General features: G+C 36.9%; 1 protein-coding gene across 2 annotated transcripts in view; it reads left to right on the top strand.

Moving 5' to 3' along the window:
• Positions 1 to 27,902, top strand: part of Wun (wunen) — an 86,075-nt gene that overhangs the window by 15,732 nt on the left and 42,441 nt on the right. For both annotated transcript variants that reach the window (XM_078187341.1, XM_078187352.1), the window contains exon 2: positions 16,735 to 16,886. In XM_078187341.1, the coding sequence (XP_078043467.1) occupies positions 16,735 to 16,886 (152 nt within the window). The remainder of the gene's footprint in view (positions 1 to 16,734; positions 16,887 to 27,902) is intronic.

The raw sequence follows: 27,902 nt of genomic DNA, 5'->3' as shown, positions 1-27,902 counted from the left end.
ACACAGTAACGCGATACTCTATTATTTAAAATAGCAATGATACCGCTGATGGGAGAGACTCTGTAAAATTTCATGGGACACCCTGTATATGTAGAATGTAAATGATACGAAGCGCCACGTGTTATGGTGGAGATTAGATAATTAAACGTATATCAACTTGTTTCACGTAACTGGTAATACTATTACAGATAACACAATATATAATATCACCAATCTCATGTGATATACGATTAATTAGGTACAATCTCTGCTGAGTAGTAAAGCGATGTATTTTATAATGCATAATGTATCGCTTAATAGGATACAGGTGTAGAAATAATCCGTGCAATTCAATTACAATCAAATTGAATTAGACGTCATTCAGTCGCGGTCGTTAAGAAAGTACTTAACAATTGCATGCACGCATTGAAAGGCTGGCATTATGCAACGTAACCGCAGCATAATTCAATTAATACGCAATTAAAGTAGAGCCTAACTAAATTGCGCGATTCAATTAAGATTTAATTCAATCGGCACGAGTCGACTGACCGACGCATCAGGTATCGAGGCACCGTAAATCCGTAATTACCGAATTCGCGCGGCTGCAGTCATCACGGTGATCGATGATGGGGCTATAACATAGGGTGGTTGGACTGATTACATGCTGGCTGACGGATTGCCGTGCTCGTTGATTTCTTCTCGGGCGTAATTAATTTGATATTTGACGAGCAAGACGCGTTAGAACGTTCACGTTTCGAATAAGAAAATTGAGTATGTTTTATCTCGTGCGCACGCATAAAACGGTCCAGTTGTTAGATAAATACGAATCTTTTGTTGCTGATACAATCGTACTTTACCACACGGATCGAAGGACGTTTGTAAGTGAACTCGGTTATAAATATACACTTGTATAGATCGATAAATCCTGCGCTCTTATAACCGTAATGATAAGTCTCTTGGCATACTAGTTTCTAATGTTCCTCGCATTTCCCTATCAATATTGATGCAGTCAGTGGATAAGAATATCCGAGAAATCATGCGCGTTGCCTTATCGTATCGTATATTGACGTGGTCACGTTCGAATTTAATAATAACACTGCTTGCTTGCACGTGAACTTGTAAAATTGTATATTAACCCTTTGCGGTCGAGTGGCGACTCTAAGGCGCCGTTAAAAATTATCATGCCACGTTTCAAAATAATTTTTATGAAAGTCACTTACATTCAAAAAAATTGTTAAGAGCTATTAACTGTTGCACATGTCGCAATATTCAATTCCATAATGTATAAAATGCACTAAGTTGTATCGAATGAAAACACTATAAGTCTGGAAAAATATTTTGGATTTCCGGTTAAAATGGCTCCGACTGCAAAGGGTTCAAATGAAATTATCAAATGTATAAAAAGGAAAATTATAGAATCACGTGTAGCTGGAAATAAATATAATTTGTGGTTAATAATGTACTTGGGATCACTGTAATCTTATCTATTAATTTTACATCAACATATTATGATATGTTAATAGAGATACTCTTCCTAGACATATTCATTCTTCTATGGATATTGATTAAACGTATGGAGATTTTAATTAAATACCAGATACCGCAGAACAAAATACTATTTATTCTAATCTGATCTAAGCGGAACCCAGTTCCATAGTCCGAGCGCAAGAAGAATAAAAGACAAACGATTCGAACGGTTCGTTTCGCGTCTACTCCAACGCGGCGTTAGCTATTTATAGAAAAATATGCTTTAACACTAAATCTTCGTATTTGCTAGGTATTTATGCCAAGGACCCCTGCTGATCTGTGAGCAATATGTATTATAACACCGTCGCAACAATATGTTGATGCTGCGGGGAACGCGACGACGTTTGTGGGCGTTCAATATCGCGGATGATATTTTCTCTTGTGGAACTATTATTCAATTATCGCAAGCGAAAACTCAAAACGTTGATCGTATCAACTGTAAATGTGGCTCGCGAAAGTATTTGCACACCCTGTAAGGGTTCCCTTTAGTTGCAATGACATTAAAATATGAGAAACGTAATATTTTGATTTTTATTATTCATTTCACACGATTGCCATTTATGCAGACGTTTGTTTAGACATTATCGATTGGACTAGTATTTCTAACATCTCGAATGTATTCAAGTGATTTAGTCCTAACGAAATATTAAAATTAGTTAAAGATCAAATAAAAAGGTTATTCGAAGCTAAAAGAATCGATTTTCAATTAATTTCCATATTCCATCACGAATATTGAAAGAATGTAGTTTAAAGCATGCTGAAAATTCCATCGCATATTTCGCAAGGAATTTAATCAGAGTTAATATATTCCTCGATATCAAAAAATTCCTGAACCATGAGGGAATCAAGGATATGAGATTTTCCAGTTGACTGCGCTGCGTATGGTCATTACTAGAAACTGAAGCGCTTCGTTAATGAGGGGAATATCCATGAATTAAAAACGAAGCAATAATTATCTACAGAGAATCAATAATTATCGTATTGTTCTGAGAAACAGTAATAAATAACGAACTTTATCTTTGTTGAACCTTCGTTCCGCTCTCATTGTTACTCTTAATTAACAACACATTCTGAATCATTTACTGATAGCCAAAATTTATATCACAGTCTTCAATTATCTTATTCCATTCGATAAATATTTGCAGTAATTATGTCTGCAAAGTTTTGCGTTGGTTTCCGATTAATTGATAATTAATAGAAGATCAATCGAGTGTTTTCTTCGGGCAGAGTTCCGGGTTTAACGGATGAATAGAGTTCCTCATCTATGTTCTAATCCCGTCTAATCTAGTTTCATAATTGCTACTTAGCCTCGTTAATCCTTCTGAAACCGGTGCCGAACCTAAATCTTTGCAGCTTTTGTTATCGCGAAGGATACCATGAATTATTAATAATTGTTGCTGAAATTATGGATTGTATTGACTGAAGCTTCGCAATGTGGTGAACGTTAATTTATTTAATAATAATATCAGGTCGCCCATACAGTTAGTAATATTAATTGCAATCTGATATTGTAGAATATCTTCTCAAATAAACATTAACCTTTTGCACTCGGCGCCATCATGGATGTTACCTACCAGCGCTTATAAACATTTATATTATTATATAGTATACAATATATATGTATATATAATATTGTTATAATAATATTCGATTTACATGAATTTGTAGACATCGAGAAATAGTTGCAAATCGCTAATAAACTTTAATGTTTAGTCACATACTAGAATTACGATGTCCCCTGAGAGGTGACTACCGAGTACAAAGGGTTAACATAAAGCAATATAAACCAGATTTGCACGAGTTTATAACAATATCTTGTACAGTGAATCTCATTCATATAAACGAAGTTCTACTATACGTTTAAGCTTACGATTTATAATACGTAAAAGAAGTGCGTAGACGTAATTCAAACTTATCCATATTTTGTTATATTAAAATGATTTTAACGTAATAATATTGTTTGTCATCGGCAAATTGGCAAGTATCGAATCATTTAACAGATTCGAATCTTACATTGATAAATTTAAAAACGATAGCCCCGCTCACAAAAGGAGTGCTTCCGACACACGTTTCTCATTTGTATCACAATTTCTCAGAGTTTCTGCAGGTATCAATTCGTCATAATTAAATATTAAGCGTTCCTAGTAATTCTTATATTATGTTACGATCGATCATGCCAACGGAAATATAGCTCGAGATAAAATTTTCAGAAACATTAATAACTCAGATTAAGATCGTCTGAATGAAAAGTTACGCGCTACTGTCATATAACAAATATCCATATTATGTATCACATCATTGTAAATCTTCGTAATCGCTATCTTAACATCGACACCTGACGGTAAGAGACTAGACGATAACTAAATCCTATGCAAAGATGAACGAACTTTAATATCAATTCTCTCGAAAATGGGACCACGGATAACAAAATGTTGTACCAAATTTCTTTCTTATTTTTTTTCACGTAGAATCAGTCTTTGCACGGTTGTGCCACGAATTCCTGGTTACCCTGTATATCTTGGCGAATTTAAAAAAAATTCGCACATTCTTTGTTCGCCGCTGTATTAAGTACAAAGGTTCCGCGACAATTAGGTGATTCTAAAAAAAAAGAAAAAACACGGTAACGAAAATGTGTAATGATTATTGTACGAGCAGATTATTGAGGTATTATTCGTTATCACGGACTGGGGTAGGCGTGCAGAAAATCTGTACACGCTCTTGCTTTATCAGTCTGTTCAGTTTTCTAGACCGTCTATTATAGTTTCCATGCGCGCGCGTATTATTATTATCATTACTACGGAACGAGTGCTCGTTTTTCAATTAGATCGCCGATACACGTTCCGAAGGAAATCTTTATTCACTTTCCACGAGGAATTATTCACGCGGACGACCATTCTAATAACAAGGGAATAATTTTAATTAATTGTTTCACAATTACAGCGGTTACAGCACGATTTATTACTATTATTTACATTGTAGAATGAACAGACTGCGTAAGCGTGCGTAGCAGCCGTGCTTCTGTGCGTATCGTGTGAATGATGTTTACCGAGCGCAACATGGTGCAAGGTGCAACTTACGTATCAAGTCGACACATTTCTCACTGATCTCGAACAAATGTTCTGAATTTCGATTAATTAGCTAAAAACGGAGCTAGAAATTTTAAGCCCGACTTCTCGCGGTTCTGTGAAATTAACAGCAAAGAACAAATTAACTTGGGAAATGACAATAATTTTTTACCAGTTCTCAACATCCATATTTATTGAAATCTATTCGCATAAATTGAATTGTACTAGGACATTTATAGAAGGCAAAAGAGTTAAAGTATCACCTAATACGAGAAATTTTAACTTTCTGGTTTTATCAATTAATATGATACGAAATAGGATAACTCCAATAAGTTTTGCAACAGAGAAATATGTCGCAAAACGTGCAACCACATGTAAAAAAATGAGTACATCTACCATAATATCTAACTCGACCGATTCGAAATTACGACGATTATGGAAAGAACGCCGTTCCTCGTCGTCGCTTACTCGGTAAAGCGAGTGTTCTAATAGGAACAGCGGATCCAATGAAGTGTGAAACAAGATAAATTAATGCTCTGATTAATTGCAAACGCTTGTTTGTGGCATCTTCGAAATCATTTCATTGCCCGGACAATGAACCCTACGAGCGTTCAATTTCCTCGAATTCGTATTCGTCGAGAGGGAACATGGAAAAACGTGCGGCAACGGTGAAAATAATAAAGTCGGTGGCGCGAGAAAAAGCATCGCTCATTGAAATGCGGATAAAATTGCTCGGTCTCGTGATTGGCAACTGAGAGAAATGCGATTTTGATGATAGAGAGTCGACGGATTCCAGCGATTTATTGGGCGCACGGGTTTCGGGAAATTCCGCGTCCATTAGTTCTGATCAATTATTCGCGATTAATCGGGAATTTGCCGAGATACAACGCCGCGAACCGTTCCCGGATAATTCCGATACTTTTTTGGGGCTTCGAAGCATACCGTTGGTACACCATAGTCTGCTCAGAAGTTAAACTGTGTCACAGTGAATTTTTCAATGTTTCGCAGATTCTAATAAAATTGGGTGAATGGTAACTATTTTAGGTGGACGTAACTTTAACTATTCATTTTGAAATCTGTGCAAATAATTCCGTCACCCATATATGGATGACGTGGCAGTGTAATGCTAACGTACGAAGATAAGGAGTCACGAGTCTCCGTGAAACTAAACGGTTACTATCTATTACTAGAATTACGAATCCCATAGAAATTACGACATCCTGCCCATAACATTTTATAACGAGCAAATAGTGGGACCATAAAATTCGTATATGGAGGAGATTATGGTACACCGTGGTTCTTGCGTGGAGCGCACAGTCTTCATCATAAATACAATCTGCATTATATCTTATTTCTGTTATATTTTATCTTATTATATTACTATGCATACTTAAAATTATTACACAGGCTTTATTGCATTATACGATTACTATGCATTCGTAAAAATGAATAATTAGAACAGAAATAACTTAACTATAAATGATATAACAGATCATTGTATCACTGACACTAGATTATAAGTTTACGAGATCCGGAAAAATGGCGAGGTTCGAAGTTTTTAATTCAATAATAATCACTCAAATTCTGTTATTTTTATTGAGCAATATAAAATAGTTAATATATATAGTTGTATGCTTTAGTCTATGAGAATGGCCTACAATTTGATATTCGCTTCGTACATAGAGTTCTATCCCATCAATAAATAAAGTAAAATATTAAAAACATTAAAAACAGTTAATCTAATAATAATTATCTATTTAACCTATTAATAATATCTCTGCAATTTCCTCGCTTCGAGTTTCATTGGAAAAGTTATACACTTGTAAAAGTCTCGATTCTATAAGTAAAAGATCGCGCATCTTCGACGAAGATACTTCGTAACAGCGATATTTATCAGAAGCTGCCAACCGAAGTTCGAATAAGGAAAAGAAGGACGACGTAAACCGTAAAAGGATATCCTCCATAAAACCAGTTTCCCGTTTCTTTTTTCTGCGTCTCCCATCTTCATTGTCTTTACCGGAAATAATTCCGCTACCGAATATAAATACTTTTTGTTCGCATTGTTGCGTTCCGCTCTTAACGAAATCTAAAACAATATCGTATCTCCTATCTATTATATATAAAAGTTCAACCTGATCAAATTTATGGAACATCGTTAAATAATATTAAAAAGAATTATTAAAAAAAAATTATTAAAAGTTCTCGACTTCTGTGATTTTTGCATAGAGCGCGATTAGGTTTCGATATACACTATATTTCGCTCTAACTCAATCTAATCGATGTTTAGTTATCTCACTAAAAAGGTCTTCGATGTAATAATATTTGTCATTGGCAAATTGTCACGTATCGAATCGTTTGACAGATTCGAATCTTACGTTGATAACTTCGAAACCGATAGCCGCGCTCACAAAAAGGAAGGTGTGCTCCGAACACACGTTTCCCATTTGTATCACAATTTCTCAGAGTTTCATTATCACTCTCGTACCATGCATCAATCGATCATGCCTACGGAAATGTAGCTTAAGATCAAATTTTCGGAAACGTTAATCCCTCGGATCAAATTTGCGGGAATTAAAGGGTAACGCGTAATTATTCGAACGAGTCGGTGGTAGAAAATAATCGATAAGGAATCACCTGAACAAATAGATAAAACAATTTGTTACAAGTTATGTGTTATTGTTATTCGACTAAACAAAATTCGTTCGAATTTCTTCAGATAAATGTCAGTCGGAGAACAATTCGATTTACGGTCAACATTGATCGGAGTGAAAGTTGTAAAATCGAAACGAAGACTGACTCGACGAAAGGCGCTGATTTTCTCTCTCTCTCTCTCTCTTTCTCTCTCTCTTTCTCTGTTTCCCTCTATGTTTCTAAACGTACCGTCGTTAATTTAATGAATTCATTTTCCGTGCGCCCGGCATAGGACAAGTATTCAATATCGACGATATGAACAGAGAGAGAGAGAGAGAGAGAGAGAAAAATAAAGGTAATAGAAGCACACGAGCAGGTTTTCCTAGTCGCTGGCAAGATTGTAAATACGTTGATCTTATCCGGAACGGATGTTACGACATTACACGCTGCCGCGATAAACGTGCAACCCAATTGCGCGAACGACAGAAAACAGCCGATAACACGCGCCAATTATCATTAACGCTTGTCCTCATCGATGGACGCGTCTATTATAATGAAATGAATATCGATGTAACCGTCAGCGCAGCGTCCGCGAACGATGCAACGCGTCGCTGTTACGTTGTAACGTAACACTGTTACGATAACGTTCGATTCGGCCCAGCAGGTATCGCCAATATACACGAATATACACTGGTACATATTCAGTAGCGGATTGGTTGCTCGTCGCACGGTTTAGCCGGTCGCTGCATTATATGCATCGTATTGTTCGAATTTAATTAATCGTAACGTAACTTCGTCTCGTTCCTGTCAGATGGCAATGTCGCGTTATTTATTCAACTTGTCGACACAGTCGACCAGGCACCGTAATATGTAATTTCGAAGGGCGAATCTCGTGAAAATATTTCGCAATTGGTAGAATCGACGATTTCTCTTCAAATTGTCACGAAATAAAGAAAATCTTCGGCACGTAATACTTTTTTTCTGTAAGCGTGTATAATAATGATTTTTACAATAATTTACAATGCATTTAATTCTTTGTAATTAATCATTTCTAGTCAGTTCTTTAGTATTTCTATATTTTTTCCATCAGTATTTTTACGGTTTGCGAAAATTATTATTGAAAGAAGAAAATATATTTCGCATTTTCCTCGACGTGTACATTTTGTCATTTCGAAACAATAAAAAAAGTATGTAATAACGCCGACATCTTCTCGACTAAAATATTTTGATACGCGAAACAAAATGTCGAGTTCGCTCCATTATTATCAGAATGGCATAATTGCAAATCCCCTGAAATCTCGCAAAAGTTACGCACCACGGTTACATGTTTATCTGTCCGAGCCCGAAATAATCACCTGTCGTCCATGTTTGATGCGCAGCTCCGTTGTCATGCTGAAAGACAAACTTTTGTTTTGTTATTTCATCGGCACACTTCGATAGTATATGCTCCGCTCCAGGACTCGAGCGTAAATTTTCGCGAATATTGAATACACAGCACGGAGGCCATTAGAGGGGCCGCGAGAATTAAAAGATTATCCGCGCTTTTCAGTCGAAACGAATGTTTTTTCGCGTTTCACAGCGACAGCCCGCGTCTCCTCCGCGATCTCTAATCTGGCTCGTTCGTGATAAACGGTCGGTGGTAGTTGCTTCAGCATTTTACGTCCTCTTAAATCGTTAGAAGCCCTTTTAATCTCTTGCACCGGCCGATTTTTACCCTTGTTCTTATGTGCATAGTCGGAGACCGGCTTCCGTCGTTATCGCCTATCGGGCCGTCGCGCCGGTTAATGCGGAATTGGATGCACGTTCCAAGATACCGCATCTTTTCCGCAAAGTTATCGTTCCCGGACGATCTTCCGGATGTTTGCCGACATAGTTATCGCACTTTGTTTTTTTGTTTAAAAGGAAAGTTATTTCTACACTCCTTGCATTTTAGATGTGACCTCGGGCGACGGATTCCCGCGTTTCTCATCGTTCACTCTACCGGTCCGATGCATAGGATTGATCATCGCCGGACCGCAAATTTTGCGCATTTGTGGCGGTATTGGATGGACCGGGAAAGTAATGTCGTTTCCGCGCATATTCGTTTGTCATTTGTCAGCTCGTCGTGTGCTTCGCGTTGTACGGAAGATATTTCATGGTAGAGCGATTTGCTTTCTTGTAAATAATCTAACGTCGGATTCTTTTTTGCAATTTATGGTGAAATGACCAGCGAAACACCAGAAGAGGTACATATACACACGGCATTGTATGCTTTATGAGTTTTGCGAGAGGAGTGACGCAACAGTTGTCACTAAAAACATTTGCGACGCTTCTCCGAATGCATTAGACGTTCTTGAATGCCAAAGGTGGTTTTCTATGTTCGAATCGGGTAATTTTCATCTTTCCAATTCGTGTCGATCGGGAAGACAGACAACTTTAGACAATGGCATGTTAACCCATTCGCTGCCAAGGACGAGTATACTCGTCTTTGGCAGGGTGTCACGCATTGCCAGGACGAGTATACTCGTCCTACTTTAAATATAATATAACATGCAGGCTTTTGAATTAGCAAATTTTTTGTGGCCACAAACATAAATATAAATATGTAAAAAACTTGAAAAAATACTAGAAATAAAATTTTGTACAAAAATAATACTTTATTTCTTATAGAGAATGATAAAATATAAATGATGAAATATAAATGGCAATGGGAATGACTTCATATAATTTAGGCTTGGCAGCGAATGGGTTAAAGAAAGAAATTAAGAGAAACATTAAATTATTATAATAAGATTAAAAGATCTTTTTATTTCTCATTCATATAATTTTAATGAAGCCGTCGAGGAGTGTGAATAAATTCGGTTCTGTAAAGCAATACAGGGTTTTTCAGTTACGGTGCTCGGTAAGTCGGGTATTAAAAGTAATGCTCGTGCTACGTACTGCATAACTGGATTTTTACAATTGCATTTCGCGAACGTTATAATGGTCGGAGGTGTAGTATGACAGGGACTTAAGAGGTCGTGCCAACAAATAAATTACATCTCTCTGTCCGCCGGTGAGGTGAGGTCCCGCGGTAAAAGAGATGTGTAGTCGCCGTTGGCTAACTGTACGTATAAAACATTGTTACAACGCGGCGGATACGTTGAAGTATTTTTCAACTCGTTTACAGCCAGTCGTATATTATAATATAAGTGAGCGAAAAAATTGAGCCTGCCAAAAGTCGCGCCAGCTGCGAAAATAGCGAACAAAATAATGACGAAGGAAACACAATAAAATACGTTAAGTATCTTATTTCTGTTTTGATATTTTTTATTATTTTATTTTAAACATTTTTTTATAAGTATACTCTCGGAAAAAATTAACAAGGCATTGTGACAGGGTAAAAGGTTGTAAAATCGAATGAAAATGCCTTTAAAAAAGCTGTCACGTAAATTGCGCCAACCTAAATTAGATCGTGGTATAATGAAATTTTACTTCTTTTTCTAAACTATTTTAAACAAAAATCGAATTATTTATAGCATTAGAATGTCGAATTAATCGAAACTGGCTTTCACAAATAGCACTGTAGTGGCGTTAGAAACAATGGCTTCTCATTCCACCCCAACACGCATCGCTGATCCAGCTTCTTTTTTTACTCTACCTTTAACATTGTTAATTACAAACACATTTGGTGGCCATGGTCGAAGTATATCAATTGATCATTAGTCTGCGTATTATTTTTAGATATTTTTATACGTTCGCAGTCATATTAAGTGAGAGCAGCGTATCTTATTTATCGTTTCACTTTTTGTTGCATTTAAAGACTTCACGGGACTTCAATTCTAATCCCATTCATGTACGGTGTCTTGTTAACAACCATTCGGTAGAAGGTCAGAGTAAGATGAAGAACGGAGTCGGCTTATTTCTGATCCACATTTGTCTACGCAGACGACGCGGAACAAACTATGAGAGAGATCTTTATTTTGATACCTCGGCGCGCTCAACTTTCGTTCATCTTGAAAATTAGTATGTCACTGTCTTGTGTCGTGGAAATTCTTGTTATTCGTATTTTATTATTCGTATTTATAATTTTATTATTATATTATTATTCGTTTGCACAAAATCGAAATCAAAATTATGGTTGAACTTGAAAGGGGTTAAAATTAAAATTAGCGTTTACATGAACTTTGTAGAAAATGGAGAAGTATGTATATGCATGTATGTATGTATGTATGCAATTGCCACGGCGTACAATTGTCTATCGTTGCATAATTTGCTAGATAAAAATGACATCGAGTGTCATCAAACAGTAATAATTTAACAGTATTTTGTGCACTAGCAGCATCAACTATTTCTGTTGGCGATTGAAAATATATACGTATCCAACGAGAATAAAGCGGAACTAATAATTAAATATGCGGTAAATTGTATCCTTTAAACTATTTAAACGTAACCATTATTATTTATACATATGATTCGATATATAACAAGTTCATTTACTTAAATATGATTCTGTTTCAATTTAACGATAATAATAAAAACAATCATGGTGTTTTGAAAGCTAGAAATTTTCGCGAATACTTTTTGAAAATATGCGCGTTTTATAATCAATTTAAAAAAAAAAACTAGTCTATATTAATCATGCTTCACCTTGTTTGAAACAATTACTTTAAAAATGTTGAAGATAATATTATAAATAATGCTGAACGTGTTAAGCCATATTTTCGTTCAAATATCCCGATTGTTCGAGTGTTAAAGGAACGCGCGCCTCGAATCGAATACCGAACGCTATCTTCATGGAAACAGCCTTGAGAACGGCACGTTGCATATTCTGAAATGCTGCCGACTTGCACGGCAATAAATTCTTGGTACGATTACCCCTGAATAATCGTGAGGTGCGAATCGCTTCGCGAGTCTCGGAATGTTTCAGTATTTCAAGGTGTCCGACAAAATAAGTATTCTCCTTTCCAACGGTACTTTTAACGGTTTCTTTTAAATAATACTAATACCGATCAAAATCGGCGACAGAACCAGTGCGATACCCAAAGAAATTATAGATCGGTCTATACTCTAGATTCATCCAATAAAATTTTATCAATATCGATGTGTCAACGTCAGCGACCTTCGTCGGTTTTTATAATTTTGCAACAGAGTACAATCTGTTAAAAAAATGCGCCGCGTCTCTTAAACTTATTACGGGTACACAGCATGGTGGCTCGATCTTATACACGGTCAAGTGTCACACGGACGAAATGAGTCATCAATTGGAATCGCATCGAATATTCATTGCGCGGATGCGTTACAATCGATTACGTACATCATCAAGATTTATCGTTCGATTTGTCTTTTTAATGTCTTACTTAACACTTTGCGTCTCTATATATATGCGCACTAACTGTAACTCCGGCTATGAGTCAACGTCGCATTTATTTCCATTTAGAACATCCGTGGCAATTCGTGCAGCGATGCTAACAATTCAAAGAATGTTCATTGTGGTTTCTGGATTTGCCAGTCCGTAACGCGAACGATGCGAAACGAGCGTAGTTTTGAATAGTACGATTAAAAGTCTGGTTTCACTGATCGTAGCATTTCTATGGAGTCTCGTAACCTGTTTACCATTCGAATTAATACGGACTTTTGAAGATCGACGACTGCACCGTTTCATATCTACGCGTATAGGTTACCGAGATCTACCGACTCGTTATGTTTTTCATCGTTCTAACCAATTTGCAGTATTTGCAAAGTATTTTCGTACGCATCGATCGGTAGCCCAGTCATCCTAATTTCTCGAAAAGAATTTAAAAGAACCTGACGCAAAGGTACAGGAATGTCACTTGCATATTGATACTAAATGGTAGATGTCATCCTCTTTATTCGGCGTGGCTGTGATTCATTGCTCTCCAATTTTCGCCTACTTACATATCGTATTACTGAGAAAATTGGTAGTATTGCTCTGATAACCTTCGACACCGGTTACTGTTTAGAATTACATCGGCACACCTCATTCGATAATTTTGAATGACTCACCTAATCTTAGTAGCATCGTGTCATGTGTTGTTATTCAGTCGAACGCATAAGCGATTCTCACATTTAACAAATTTAAGAAACTCGGAAGTTTTAGCATACAAACTTGGTCGCAACGTTAATAATTCAAGTTGTTTAATTACTGTAAACTTTATTATTAAATTACTATAAGCTTTATCATGAAAAACCGTCATGGTGAGCCGGCATTTTTTCCTCGATTAAAGTACTATTTTGCAAATAAAGAATTATAGTTTGTAAATCAGTAATCGATTGTCAAGTAAGCTCCGCAGATATTGAAATTTAAATGCTGAAAATATTCGTAAAATTAGATAAAAATGAAGCGACAAAGCAAGCGAATTCTTTGCTTAGCGACTTTTCTTGAATACACTGTACACATGTTATATCAAAGCCATTAACGTTAGTTCGTGCCTTGTTGTATCAGTGACCGGTAAAGTTAATTGGTAGATTAATTTATTATATTAAGACGATCAGCTATGTATAACACGTATAGTTACGAATCGAATTAGCTTCACAATTTTCAAGATAATAATATTGTCCCATTCAATACGCGTCCCATTAATGGAAGTACCGCCTTAAATAGGAAATATAGTTGTCTTCAATGAATCCTTCCCGTGGTCAACCGAAGCATATTGTAGCCTCTGTAACGCAGATAAAATGTATTACTTTCGCGCGTCGATAAGGTCTCACCGTACCTGCAATAGATCTAAGCAAAAATGTTAATAGAAAGAAAATGAATAACACCGGTGATCTTCTGTAGAAGGATACATAAAATGATAAAAGAATGGCAGAAAAAGTGATCGATTTTTCGAAGCCGTGACAGTAAGAAGCCCCGTTGAGGCCTGCCGCCTCCGGGCACACGTAGCCAGCCGCATAAATAACGATGAACCACATGCGATCTCAGAAATCGATGCAGCCACTCTCGGCCGTATTGGCTCGTTCCGGTGAAACCAAAGTCAACAATTATCTTAATCGCTGACTCGGTCGAGCGGTTTCCAAGTAGCCAGGGCGCAGCATCCCGGTAATCTGAATTTCCATGCCGCGGAACGGCGAGCGTCGTAATTTTTGCGAACGTTTTACGCGTGCAACCTGGTTTTCCCCATGGGTTACCGCCCATAACGTCTGCGCCGGCACGAACGTCAATTGCATTATGACTGCGCAAGACGGTGGTGGTTTGCAATACCTAATACCTAATCGAAAGTTAGGTATTGCCGGAACTCGTTGCGATAACTAGCTGTGCGCCGACTGCTAATATTGATTAGACTATGGATTTTACGCATTCGCTGCGGAAACGGGTGAGTGAAATATGGAACAACGATGACGTCCGAACAGTAGTTCTGTGTTCAGCTTTTATCTTATATAGAAAACCTTTATAAAAATTTTAATCAAAGAGAAGCTTCTTTTGCCGAATAAAAGATGATTTCTAACGATAATTTCTACTCTTTGTAAAAATAACATTAGACCTCGTCGAGTCATTTTCTTGCCAGGTAAAAATGTAACATAAAAATCTGCGCATGTCGTAAGTGTAAAAAAGATTCGCGGTCTAATTATAACAGTCGTGAACGTGGAATTAAAGGGAGTGGGATGTGTACTATTTATTTAAAATCTCTCTGCGAGAAGTCGATACGGCACGAATTAGAGTTAAGAGAGAAATGGACGGAACTGATATATCTTGCAATCGATGCGGACGATCTTTCTTTTGCTTAACAATCCGCGGTTTGATTATAACCCAACGACGGTGATTTCTCGCGGTAGGTATTTACGGCTCGCGGCAAAATCGTTCCCGAGAAATACAAGCGTCGCGTCGGGGTAACTTCCAATTACTAATTGCTAGCTATCGACGGTAATGCAACGAGAGCTCGCCAGCTATTAGAATAATTATTGTATCATTCGAACGACTATTTTCTCGTATTTGCTGCGCGAACATGTTCCGTCGCCGTGTTTACAACATTATTATGTTCGACGGGGATACTCCTCGTTTTGTCTCCGGCACGGCAATTTGTTTTACCGTGCACGGTGTTAACTGGATAATTTCCCAACGATCTGGAGCGGATCGGCAAAGTGATTCAGGACGTCTTGTTTCGTAGCTCGCGAGAGGAAACTTGATCGGCAACTTTTGAGCATTGATATCACCGATATGTGCCCCTTGTGTTTTCAGTTTCACGCGTGTTACCATTAGACCGCGGGTCTTTGTGCACAATCAAATTTATCATCGTCGATAGCAGCGAAAATGAATCGAATATCTTTCTCTTTTTCGAATAATTTCGACGAGTTCGAAATAAGCTCTCGAACACTTTTAATATTTTCATTGTTTGAAATTTCATCAATTTTTATTACAAACGCATGAGAACCGCGGTTTAATTATAATATACATACATGCGTTTAGTCTTAGGCACTTACGAGAACCGGTCGTTTTTGCGATTGCGTTGACGTGTCTAATAGATAGTCTCGGGTAAGGTATTACTCGATGTGAAAAGTATGAGTACTTGTCCAAGTCGTTTCGTCGACCAGATTTGAATAATTAATCCCCGTTTTCTCAGCGTTTATGCTAAAATTTATCGAGAACATTTTGCGCTCCTTCGAGATAATTAAAAAGAATTTCGCACCGTTTCAAGATAGACATCAAAAAATAAGAATTGAAGAATACAATTTCTCGAAATAAAAATCTTTATTTGATCGCATTAATGTTTTCCTCCAGAATCCACTTTATTATACATATATTCGCTCGTTACACTTTTGTCCAAAACCTTCAAAATCGTGTGTTATTCTGCGCAACGCTTTCGCTGACGTCGATGTTTCGTAACCGATCCAATTTGTGAGAATTTCTGATTAAGCGAATTCCTTTCGCTGATGTTAATCTTCTCATTGGCTTCGTAACTTTTCTTTATTTTCTCATAGTGTCAACCTATGTCGAAGGTAATCGATACGTCAAGTAACAGCAACGTTCATATTATAAAATAAAATCAAATAAAATAAAGTTAAAATAAAAGTAAAATATAATAAAATAAAGTACAATATAGATAGATAGCGTAGCGGACCGTTATCGTCGCGGTGCTCACTGTAGTGAGACATGGTAATACTTTGTGTTCACTACAGTGAGACATTGTGTATACTTTATATTTCGGGTCTGCGATGTTCTCGGTCCGTTGGCATGCTGGCCCGCGTTGCCCCTCGCACCTCCTGTCCAGCGGCACTGCGTTGCCGTTTCCAACGGTCAATGCGTGTCATTTGTTTAACCATCGAAGCTGGATCGATCTGCTCCTAAGACGAGGAGTTTGGTACGAACGATCAAGGTGAGCGGTCGCATCCGCCAAAGCGCGAAGTATTGTACTCCCGATCCATCTATAATACATTAACACATAACATCTTGTGTGTATTCAATAAAATACCTTTATTCTTCTCGACGTACACCTTGCAATATAATAACATATGATATAATATAATAATCTAATATAAATGATATTGCAAGCCCGCAATCGTGAAGAAGATCGAAAGTTAATTAAAAGGTTGTATCATCTTTTTTTGATTGCAGTGGGTATGGCGGTGCTGATGTTCTTCCTGTTTGGCAAGCCGTTCAAGCGGGGATTCTTCTGTAACGATGAATCATTATATCACCCGTTCCGCGAGTCGACAGTAACCAGTCTGATGCTATACGTGATTGGCCTCTTTGTACCTATATGCTCGGTGAGTCACCTGCCGTGATTCGTGAATCGCGCGATACGCGATTTTCCAAGGCGCGCCTTGAAACTGGTAATTTAACCCTTCGCACGCGAATGGTAACTCCGAGGCACCACTAAAATTATTCTCTTGCGTTCGATAATAATTTCTATAATATTAAAGTTGAGATTCAAAAAAATTGTTGAGTAGTGAAATTGTTGCTATAAATCGCAAGAATCAATTTCGTAGGCGTAAAGGTGCACTTTATTGTACAGAATTGAGATACTATGAGCCAGGAGAATTATTTCGTATTTTTAGATGAAATAGCTTCGAGTGCAAAGGGTTAATGAAGCCCCGGATTTCCGTCTATAATATTCCGTCTATATAATAGATAATATAATATATAGACAGAATATTCCGTCTCGTATTAATTATTCACTAATCTATCTAAAGGAAAGCTTGATCACCTAAGCTCCTTTACCTAAATACCTTATGAGAACGAAAGTTGTAGCATTTACAACATCAGGCTCGTATACACTGAGCAGCGACAATAATCTTGACGTTGAAAGTCTTTCAACCCTTTGCACTCGAAGCCATTTCAACATGAAATTGAAAATAATTTCTCTAACTCGTAGCATTTTCGTTCTGTATAACAAAAGTACATTTTATGTGTATGATATTGAGTCTCATAATTCATATAACTGACATTTTTAACAACTTTTTCGATTTAAGCTTTGGTGATGTCTATAAAAATATTTTTAGAACTTAGTGTAACAATTTTAATGGCGCTGCTCGTGCGCAAAGGGTTAAAGCACGGTAACATATTTGAAACTAGTACAAATGATTTGATTTGCATGAGATATGATAGGAGAAATTGATAACACTCTGTTATCGCAATTTTCTGTGCGAAACACGGAAGCACGCCGCACTAAATAATTCAAGCACGGTTCAGTTTTCAAACAATTGTATCACGAAAGCTAGTAATACTAACGAGATCTAAAAATTGTAATGTTCTAGAACATGGTTTTCTTTATTAGAACATGATATGCCACTATATTGAACCAAATATAGTGAACTAATTCTTAAATTCAATATCGCGGCAACGCCACTTTCTCGCGAATAGAAATACGAGATTACATCGAAATTTGAAATCACGATCACTCGGATCGACGAAAATAGGAATTTTGTCAAAAATTTACTCATTATCATGTCGCGAAGAAAGAATTTATAATAATGCGAGCGAAGACGGTGAAATAATTTAATTCGCGGAAGAATAAACTTGTTCCGTGAAATAGTGAATTTGATTCGCAACGTAAATTCAATTTCCAATACGGCAGCTGTGATTCGCAACCGGGGTAAATTTGATTTCCAATATCGTAAATTTGATTTGGCAACGGTGCGAGTTTATTTCGAATAGAATCAATTTGTTTCGCGACAAACTAAATTCAATATGTGTCGCGACAGACTGAAACACAATTTTCAAAAGAGTCAATTGAATCCGCAGCACGGTCAATCTATTTGCGACAGAGTTCTGTTCCGGAACAGGATAGTTATAATTTGCAGAACGATGAATTTGCCAGTGCAAAAGTTGTTTGTCGCGTACGAGACCAATTTGGATGGCCCGGGCGCAGCGCTTTGACGATGAGAATTTTAGGTCGAGTGTAACAAAGTGGTTCACCGCGCAAACGGATACCCTTGTACATTCTGTGCGGACAGTGTAAAAAGGCCGGTCTGTAGGTACACTAACAAGGGCCACTGACGATTTGTTCAGCGAAACCTATTTTCTTTGTCCTAGAAATGCCATGTTACGTGGTGCGCATAATAGCGACAATAGCGAAAGAGGTAATCTTTTTTTACAGGACAACACGACGAAGAATATTAATCGTATGCTTTAACTATGTTTCGGAATCCATTTTTATTGCAATATACATTAAGCAAACTGAATGTTACCAGGTCTCAGATATTACGACAGTTTTATAAATTTACTTATCATTAAAACTCTTTTAATCGAACCATTTTAGTCGAGCTATTTTAATCGAACTATATTAATCGAAATATTTCAATCGAGCTGTTCAATCGATTCGATTTATATTTATTAATTTACAGTCATTGGACTTGTACAGATATTTTTAGACTATACTATATTACAATCGAAATCGCGCGAAGTAAAAATATTTAAACGTAAACACTTTGGTCTCGTAATCCGACACGAAGCAAACGCTTCTAGTACTCGGTACAAATATTTCCAACGTTGGCATTGGAGGATTCAAGTTTTCAATGACACTTGTCACTCACAGCGCCGATGTAACAACATTAAATATACCGCGTTAAAAATTACCAGCCAGGGAAACGGAAATTGTTGTTTGAAATGTTTCCAGAAAATAATCCGAAGTGAGACAGACACTTCTATTATTATATGAGTGTATGCATTCTCTGGTTTTTACACATTTCATTGCCTTTCCGACACCGTTAAAGTACCATCACCCTGAACCCACGTGTTTTTACGAGATGTTTTCGAAACGAAATATAACAAACTTAAGTGGGTTCGCCGAGTTTCCCCTTAGAACTACATAGTCCCCTACGTTATGAGTTTAGTTTTCTTAGGACTAGTACCCGTTTTCAACGTTGAAGCGTTAAACAGTAGCCAAAATTATCTGTTATTTTGCATATCAATCGTTCAGTTTCCCCAAATATTAGAAAAATATCTTATATTAAAATATAAATTGCGAACAATTCAGCCATCAGATGATATACACGAAACATGCACATTTGTGCTAAAATAATTTATTCATAGTCTGTTATGCGTAAAGAAAAATTGCATTAATTTGTAATAAGCACAACTAAAACATTCGCAAAGTGAACAAATTTTACAATCAATTTTCTCGAAAACGAAGCCCTGGATAAAAAAAATGTTAAAATTCATAAGTTTTCGAGAAATCTTCAATTTTCCGATTTTTTGGGGGGTTTTCATTTTTGATAATCACAGCTTGCAACTGAAAAATCTGAAAAAATTCTATAACATCCGGCTTGATGTCCGAAATAAGCCATATTTTTTTTCAAAATTTTAGAAAGCCGTTAAAGATGGAAAAATGCCGGAAAACCGCGAAATCTAATTTACCCTGTAACTACCCTCACGAACAAGTTACAAAGTTAAAATTTTGCACAGATGAGTTTTCATTGGTCAGCTATCGAACGGTATATGACTCATTGAAAAACCTCTAAGGGCAGTTTCGACCATCTTAATCGGCTATGCCCTTCGTTTCTTGCTTTTTCACGTCGAATCACCCTCAGCTCGGTTCTACTACGAATTCCTGTCCACCCTTTATAAATAAATTTTATCCGATAAAAGGCGCGCATTAACGATCAGATTCTATTGCGTTCTAATATACCGTCTTCCATAAACCTCGTTAATAAGTCAGATATTTCTTGCAGATAATTTGCATATCTCGACGCATAAACCCTATACGTGCTATCTGCGATCTAGTTACAACGATAAATGATTAATCAGCCATAACGCGAAGCCATTTCCTTCGATGGAACACTACACCATCGCACGCGGGAATAGTAATCGAATCTCACGAGGCAGGACTTGTGCCTATCGAAATGAGCTTGTTATTGGAATTCACGGTTACGCGCCGCGTTCGAAACTTGACGCAGCCGGCAATAAGCTGGTGCAACGCGTCGCGGCTCTCTTGTTACCTACGTCACGTATCGTACGCGTAACACGCGTAACGCGTATCGCGTAACACAGCGTAACATCGTTCTGATCATAGGCAAAACTGCGGCGAAGATATATGGTCGCCGGATCTATAAATATAGCATACCGATCTCCGGAATCCGAACGATTTCACGCGAGATCTATCTATATCTCGAAAGCCGCGGCGGCGAGTAAAATATGAAAATATTTGCGGTGCGTGAAAAAGATAACAGAGATTTGCAAATAAAACACACGCGCCACTCTTACGCTCATAAAAGTCGAGTTTATCGTCGACAGAACGGATCCCATCTGAGACAATACAGATACGGCGACGCTTCGCTAAATCGTTGAAACATTTTCTATACGCTGAATAAGATAAATATTGAAAACAATGCACGCGGATTTATAAATCGGCATCGGCGATACTGGAAACTCTGAGGAAAATACTTTTCGCACGGTATTGGACATTTTATACCAGTCGAATTATATATAAGATATTTCTTATAATATCACGCGTACAATCAATCGTAACAAAAACAATATTTATATTATAATTAATTATTAATGCCACGCTAGGAACATTGAGAGAATGGCAAATTTCTTTTATATTTCTGACATACTTATTGAACGTTGTAGAATTATTTTACGTAAGAATCGTTATCAGAATTTGATTCTATGGTCCAACAAGTCTATACAACGATTTATTTCATAATGAATGCTGCACAGATAACAATGAAGTGAAATTTACATTAAACCACCTGTTATTTTGATAAAATCTTGGAATTATTCCATGGCAATTTTAAAATAGTGTACGAGCGGCATTGTAGGACTAATAAATAAGTATAATATTTATTTAAAGAAAAGTAAATGTAGTTTATTTATTTGAAAGTTAATTTGTGTATTCATTTTATTTATTTATAGATCGTATGAGTATATAGCTGATTTAAAAGATAGTCATGTGATGGCAACTTCAGTGGTGGTTCGATGATTTATATTTTGTTGCTATATATTATTATATGTATATGTAACGTCAGTTAACACATTCCCCACCGATCGGTTATAGCTGCAACACTGAGGGCAGCATTTTCTAAGTTAGCCCACTTCGTATCCTTTTTGATATCGCTACGGCTCTACCCAAAAATTCGCGAAATAAGAATAATCTAATTTTAACCCTTTGCACTCGAGTGGTGACTGTGACGCACCATCAAATTGTTCTATCACATGACAAAATAATCTCTATACACTATATAAAATGCACTTTGCTATATAAAATGGAAATACTATAAGTCAGAGAAATTCAAATTTCAAGTTGAACTGGCTTCGAGTGCAAAGGGTTAAAAGATACGCTAATATTATAAGATCAGAAGATCTTAATAACAGGATCTATTCCTAGATATTTCTTTTTTTTTTATTCACGGCTAATAAATCCCCGTGACATATACACGTATTTTGATGCCATATATTATTATATATTTCGATGCTACATAATAATTACAAGATTTCACGAAAATATAGAAATTGTGGCTTTATAGAAATTTCGATCATTAGAACGTACAACTGCAGCGTTCACCGCAGCGTTCACCGCACCACTGTTCACCGCAGTGTTCACCGTGCAGTGTTCACCGCAGCATTTGCATGTGTTCGGTTTCCTTTAGTGGCTAACGACCCTTCCGGTGGGAGAGCGGCGTCGGCCGCGAAGATGGGAGCGCAGTTTCCAAGGATGCAAATAGAGAATGCAGTCTCTTAGGGCCTTGCGCCTTTCGTCCGGCAAAAATACATCGCCCGTTGCACGTGCACCACTTCCAGATACCGTAAATCGATTCCCACGACCGCCGAAACTTAACGAACGTTCTTCTTTCGCTCTTACATCCCATATGGCCGGGGCGAGGGCATTCTTCCATATACTTACACGATACACTGTCCGGCAGTGATTCTCGACGCGCCAGGAGAGGCGATTTCTTCCTCTTTCGCTAACTAAATCGTGAACCGTGAGACTCGCAATTGGACTCGCAGTGGCGTAAGCGACATTTTCGAAGATTTTCATTTATATCTTAACCAGTTAACTGTGGCGCCCTCGTTTAAAATTGCGCACAGCTTACTGTCGCCAGAATCGAGCCACGACGAGTATATTCGTCAATCACAGAGTAGGTTGTGCTGGTAAGATATTGGATGAAAACGATGGGTTTATTTTATAAAATTGAAAATTTTATTACTAATATTTACTTCTTCGGTTAAAATAAACACTTTTTGGGGTTTGATACAGCAAGATGAAGATCAAGATCACCGAAAATTCAAAGTTGCTGCTCTGCCGACGAGTCAGCTTTCTAGTTTATAAATCCACTTTTTCACTTTTGCCTTTGCCCCTTTTAGGTTAACATCTAAAAAACGTTATCATCGCACATAAATAAATTCATTATGCGAACTGGTAAACTTTTTCAACCAGTGCATACGGGGACGCATGACATCGTCTCAAACTGTTTATATTTTCTATTTGTTTGTTTTATTCCGGCATAGCCTGAAAATATTCTAAACATCTTGAAATTTGAGAATATGTTTTGTTTTTCTCAAAAATTGCAATTTAAATAGCTAATAGTCACAGATTTATACGCATGACGAATATACTCGTCGATACACCAAATTTTGCCACTTCTCCATGACGAGTATACTCGTCAATCACAGTTAACTGGTTAATACGTAATTTGTACAGACAATCAAAATGATAAAAAGAAAACGAGTGAAATACATTATAAAATTATTATAAACTCTTAATTATCAACAAACGTGATCAGTAGATAATCAAGATGTTAACAATGACATTCCTTGTTTCTCTTAATAAAGCTAATCTGACTTACGCCACTATGATTCTAATCCACTCAATTGTAACATCGCAAAGTAGATTCTTTTTTTCTTCTTCTATCAATTCCTTTGTGAATTATTCCGATAATTATATTTGATAATTATTCATAAATGATTATACAATTCGGTGCTGTAGTATTTCCCTTTTTCCTTTCATTTTATTAACCCCTCGCGCTAGGATCTCTTTCGCAGCCACTTTCATCGGCACTTCCCTCGCCCTTAACCCTTTGAACTCGAGCGGCGACTCTGCGACGCCATTAAAATTGTTCAAGAAAAAAAACTCCTTATTCAATAACTTAATTACATCTCTAAAAGGTTGTAAAATTCCTCTAAAATCCCTACCTTACTTGGACCTTTTCGATTCTGAATATATCCTAAAACCTTACGTTCAAATAAAGTTAAAAAAGCTATTGAAATTAATATCAAAATAATTAATATTAAAATAAATAATATATTAATCAATAAATTACTTAATAAAATAATTAAAATAAATTAAAATTAACTATTTTATTAAAATTAATAAAATAGTTCTAAAATTATTTTTATAGATATCGCCGAAGGTTAGATTTAAAAAATTGTTAATAGTGTAATTTTTATACGATTCAATTTCACACGCATGGAATGAATCTCACACAAAATGGAAATACTATAAGCAGAAAGGTTATTTTAGATTTTCAATTGCAATGGCGTCGAGTCCAAAGGGTTAATAAGTTCCTCGAGACAAATTTTCTTACCTGCATGCCTTAATTTAATTTCGTTCCTAGATATTTGATAACAGACGAATCAAATCTTATTTCGATTTGAATAGGAACCATACTTAGTAAATTAAATATAAAACATTGTCACGAGTCTGGCTCGTTCCTCTAGAGCAGGGGTTGATGTAATTAGGTTTTAGACTAAATCCTCGACAAAGATAGGCAACCTAAAAAATCGTATTTCTCGAAAACCATATTTCTCGGACGACAAAACTGTTCCAGCAACTTTATTTCGTATTTCTACGCGCAGATATTCGCCCTCTGCTCGGTTACGGCGCGAATTCCGGTCCACCCTGTAGCATCGTCGCGGTGCGCACGAGGCGGCACTATGCTCGGTCCCGACGACAGAACGCATCAGGATTCAGAGATGCGATGGCACAGAAGCGGTAATCAGATTTGTCACTGGTGTGCCCCGCCGAGCGAAACAGACAAAGACGAGTGGGTCGGGAGCTGCCGCCGCGCGCCGCGAAGGAAATCAAAAAAACTTCCTATCTTTTTATCTAATTTCCTGAGGACACACCGCGGGCCAGCGCCGCGCAGCTGTTCTTTATCTTTATCTTGCCGGGTTACTTGTCTAAGCAGATAAAATCCGTGTGCCGATCTAATATATTACCACTTATTTTTAAGTGTTCGCTGCTGCAGCCGAGCAAGCGGCGGAGTAGGTGATGACTCGCAGTCAAATTTATGGCGTGCGAGAGGCGGCTCATCGAAACGGCAGCCACGAGGAGAGAACATCCTCGGGTTTCGAATGCGCTCTACTTCTGCATATAGTAGCCCGTTACTCGGCTTAAACCGATTGATAACAGTCCCGGATACCATCCGGGATCGCATTGTTTGAAATAACACGGAAAAATTGTAACGTGTTGCATCATTTCGTAATTATTTCCACGCTATTTTTCGAAAATACTATTTTAAATATTATATTCCGTGATTTTTTAATTATCTGAAATAATTATTTCGTATTTATAGAATATATTGCATTTGAAGGAATTTAAAGTTTTCAGTGAAGTAATGAATACAAAAGAAAGCGACCTTTACCATTGAATTCGCAATTCCTTTGGAAAAGCATCGAGCAAGGAATTTAAATTGCTCGATTCCATCTCTAAAAAGTTATTTCGCCTCGGAAAGGTGTTCCAACATTTTCTGGCTTACCGCGTGGATCTTTTCAGGGCAAAGGTAAAGATATTCCGAATTTCATGAAACTCATAACCCATATTGGACACTCAGGCTTCGGTGCTATCCTTGAACTTTATATACGGACGGCGTTATGTCATCGCATATGTTTCTGCGAAAGTAGTGTTTCCATAGGGTGTCCTATAATTTTAGAAATAGCTGGCTACGACGACGTAACATTTGACACACGGATGAACCGCCGCAAAATATAGAAACTTGCTAAATGAATTCTTTAAATTTTCATGCTATACCCAGTTATAAAAATTAAAAACGCGAGCTTCTCATCTTTTTGGTCCTGTCAATCAATTGCGATTGTTGGAAGAATCTCTTTACGTATCGATTTTTAACCCTCTTAGTACCGGCCAAAAGAGTCTGTATCTGAGCGAAATGTTTAAAACTCGTTTGACGAAGTTTGATAAAGTTTCGGAAAGAAATTGCAAGAATTTTGAAAAACCTGATAAATAACAAATTTAAAAAGGAAGAAGAAATAAGAAATGAAATAGTCGTTTAATAAAAATATTAAGAAAACTATCTTTCCAACAATAGCCAACAACGATATATCGTTGTTCGGTACTAAGAGGGTTAAACTAGTTCTCCGACATCTCGTTAAAATTGACATGTCGCCTGGTTCGATTTTTCAAAAGATATTCCTCCTTAAAATTTGTCAGGATATTTTAGCGTGTGGTTTCGTACAGAATAATGTCTTCAATGTAAACGTGATAATCAGGTCAGGTGTGCTTCATCTCAGGTAAACGAGCTGCCAGCTGCACTATAACAGTTTGTTGTCCGTACCACTAGTCACGTACCCCATATTACCCCCAATGCTGCTAAACAATGTACGTAATATCAGCAGGTATCGTATCGACATCATTACGGATTTATTTAGAAAGTAACTTCTTTCTTAGTTTGATCTCAAATTCTCCTTTAACAGATTCCGCGCAACGCGTTCCACCGGTGGTACACGCTTAAATGCGTTAAAAATATATTTTATGACAAGTTAGCATCCAAGAAATAATTTCCACCAAAAGAATGGATCCATGATAAGTCTGTTTCATAGTTGTATTGACAATAATTGATAAATAAACATAATATATTGATTTTTAAAGCTTGAATTGACCAGAATGAAGAGTTTTTTTTTTTATAACGAACGTTTATTGTGCCAAGAAAAACAATTATAAATATATATACAAGGGTACAATAAACCTAAACGTACAAACGGTTATTACAACTCAAAATTAAGAATTAGATTAATGGCTCTGCCTCGAGCACGCGCAATCTTAAGCTATGGCTTTTTTTTTCGCACTTAATGCTACTTTAAATCTAGAGACAAGTAAAGTTACTTAGACTAATGGCGGGGTTTGGGTTCGTGTATAGGAAAAATGGCACTGGGGGAAAAACCTATTACAGCTCGGCACGGAACGTGTTAACCCTTTGCAGTCGGAGCCATTTTAGCTGGAAATCCAAAATATTTCTTCAGACTGACAGTGTTTCCATTTCATATAACCTGGAGCATTTTATACATTATAAAATGGAATTTTATCACTTATGTAACAGATAATAGCTCTTAACGATTTTGTAAATATTAGTAAAGATAAAGATTATTTTCAAACGTGGCATGATAATTTTTAGAGGCGCCCGAGAGTCGTCATTCGACCGCAAAGGGTTAATCTCTTACAATCTTCGACATCGTTAATAATATTAGCGAAAATACAAATAAATAGATGTTAACGAAAACATACAAATTTTCTCTGATAATTTTCAGAACCGAATAACATTTATAAAATATTTGAAACGCTGCGTTTAATAATAGATTCGTCACAATTCGTATAAAACAATATGTGTCACAGAGGCCATAGAATTTCAGCGAATAAAATATTTTATTATGGTAATCCGCAGCGCGATGTATTCTGCGACGGCTGCGTTATTAACAATATATATTCATGCGATTTTAACAGCTGTGAAATCGCGAGCCAGTCGACGGGCTGATAGAATGTAAGCTCTCGTAATGAAGAAAAATTCCTTATTTTAGAATGAAATTGGATTCCGGCTTACCAATCACAGTTTACGACACATTTACGACGTAATGACTCGTATTAATATTCGGACGCGGCTGTGCTTCAACGATTATTACGGTGCCTCTGCGTTCTTTTTTTTTTATAGCAGCATTGCCAAATTCATTGCTTCCCCCCCTCATGCATCGAAATGTATACGTATATTACGCTTGTAGGTAATTTAGTTGCCGGGAACGTACATTTGGCTACAAAAACGTTCGGACGCTTTTGGAATTTTGCTTCGTACGGAATGCTATATACCATACCGTGTTAGCGATTATTTTCTAAATAATAAAATGACCAAAATTAATATAACAAAATAGAAGATAGATATTAGAGAATTCAGTTTGCTAGACAACGAGTGCATTTTACAATGATTGCGATTTGTTGGAACGACGGAGAAATTAAAAAAGTATGTTCTTCGACTGTTTCTGCCTAGGACAAAAATGTAAATAATACGTTTTCGCGAATTAAATCATTTAAACCGTGTCGAAACGACGCGTTCGGCGAA

This window comes from Augochlora pura, chromosome 2 (genome assembly GCF_028453695.1).
Source record: "Augochlora pura isolate Apur16 chromosome 2, APUR_v2.2.1, whole genome shotgun sequence".
In the NCBI taxonomy this organism is placed as follows: domain Eukaryota; kingdom Metazoa; phylum Arthropoda; class Insecta; order Hymenoptera; family Halictidae; genus Augochlora; species Augochlora pura.
The sequence above is the reverse complement of the archived record's forward strand: the minus strand, read 5'-3'. Positions and strand labels throughout refer to the sequence as shown.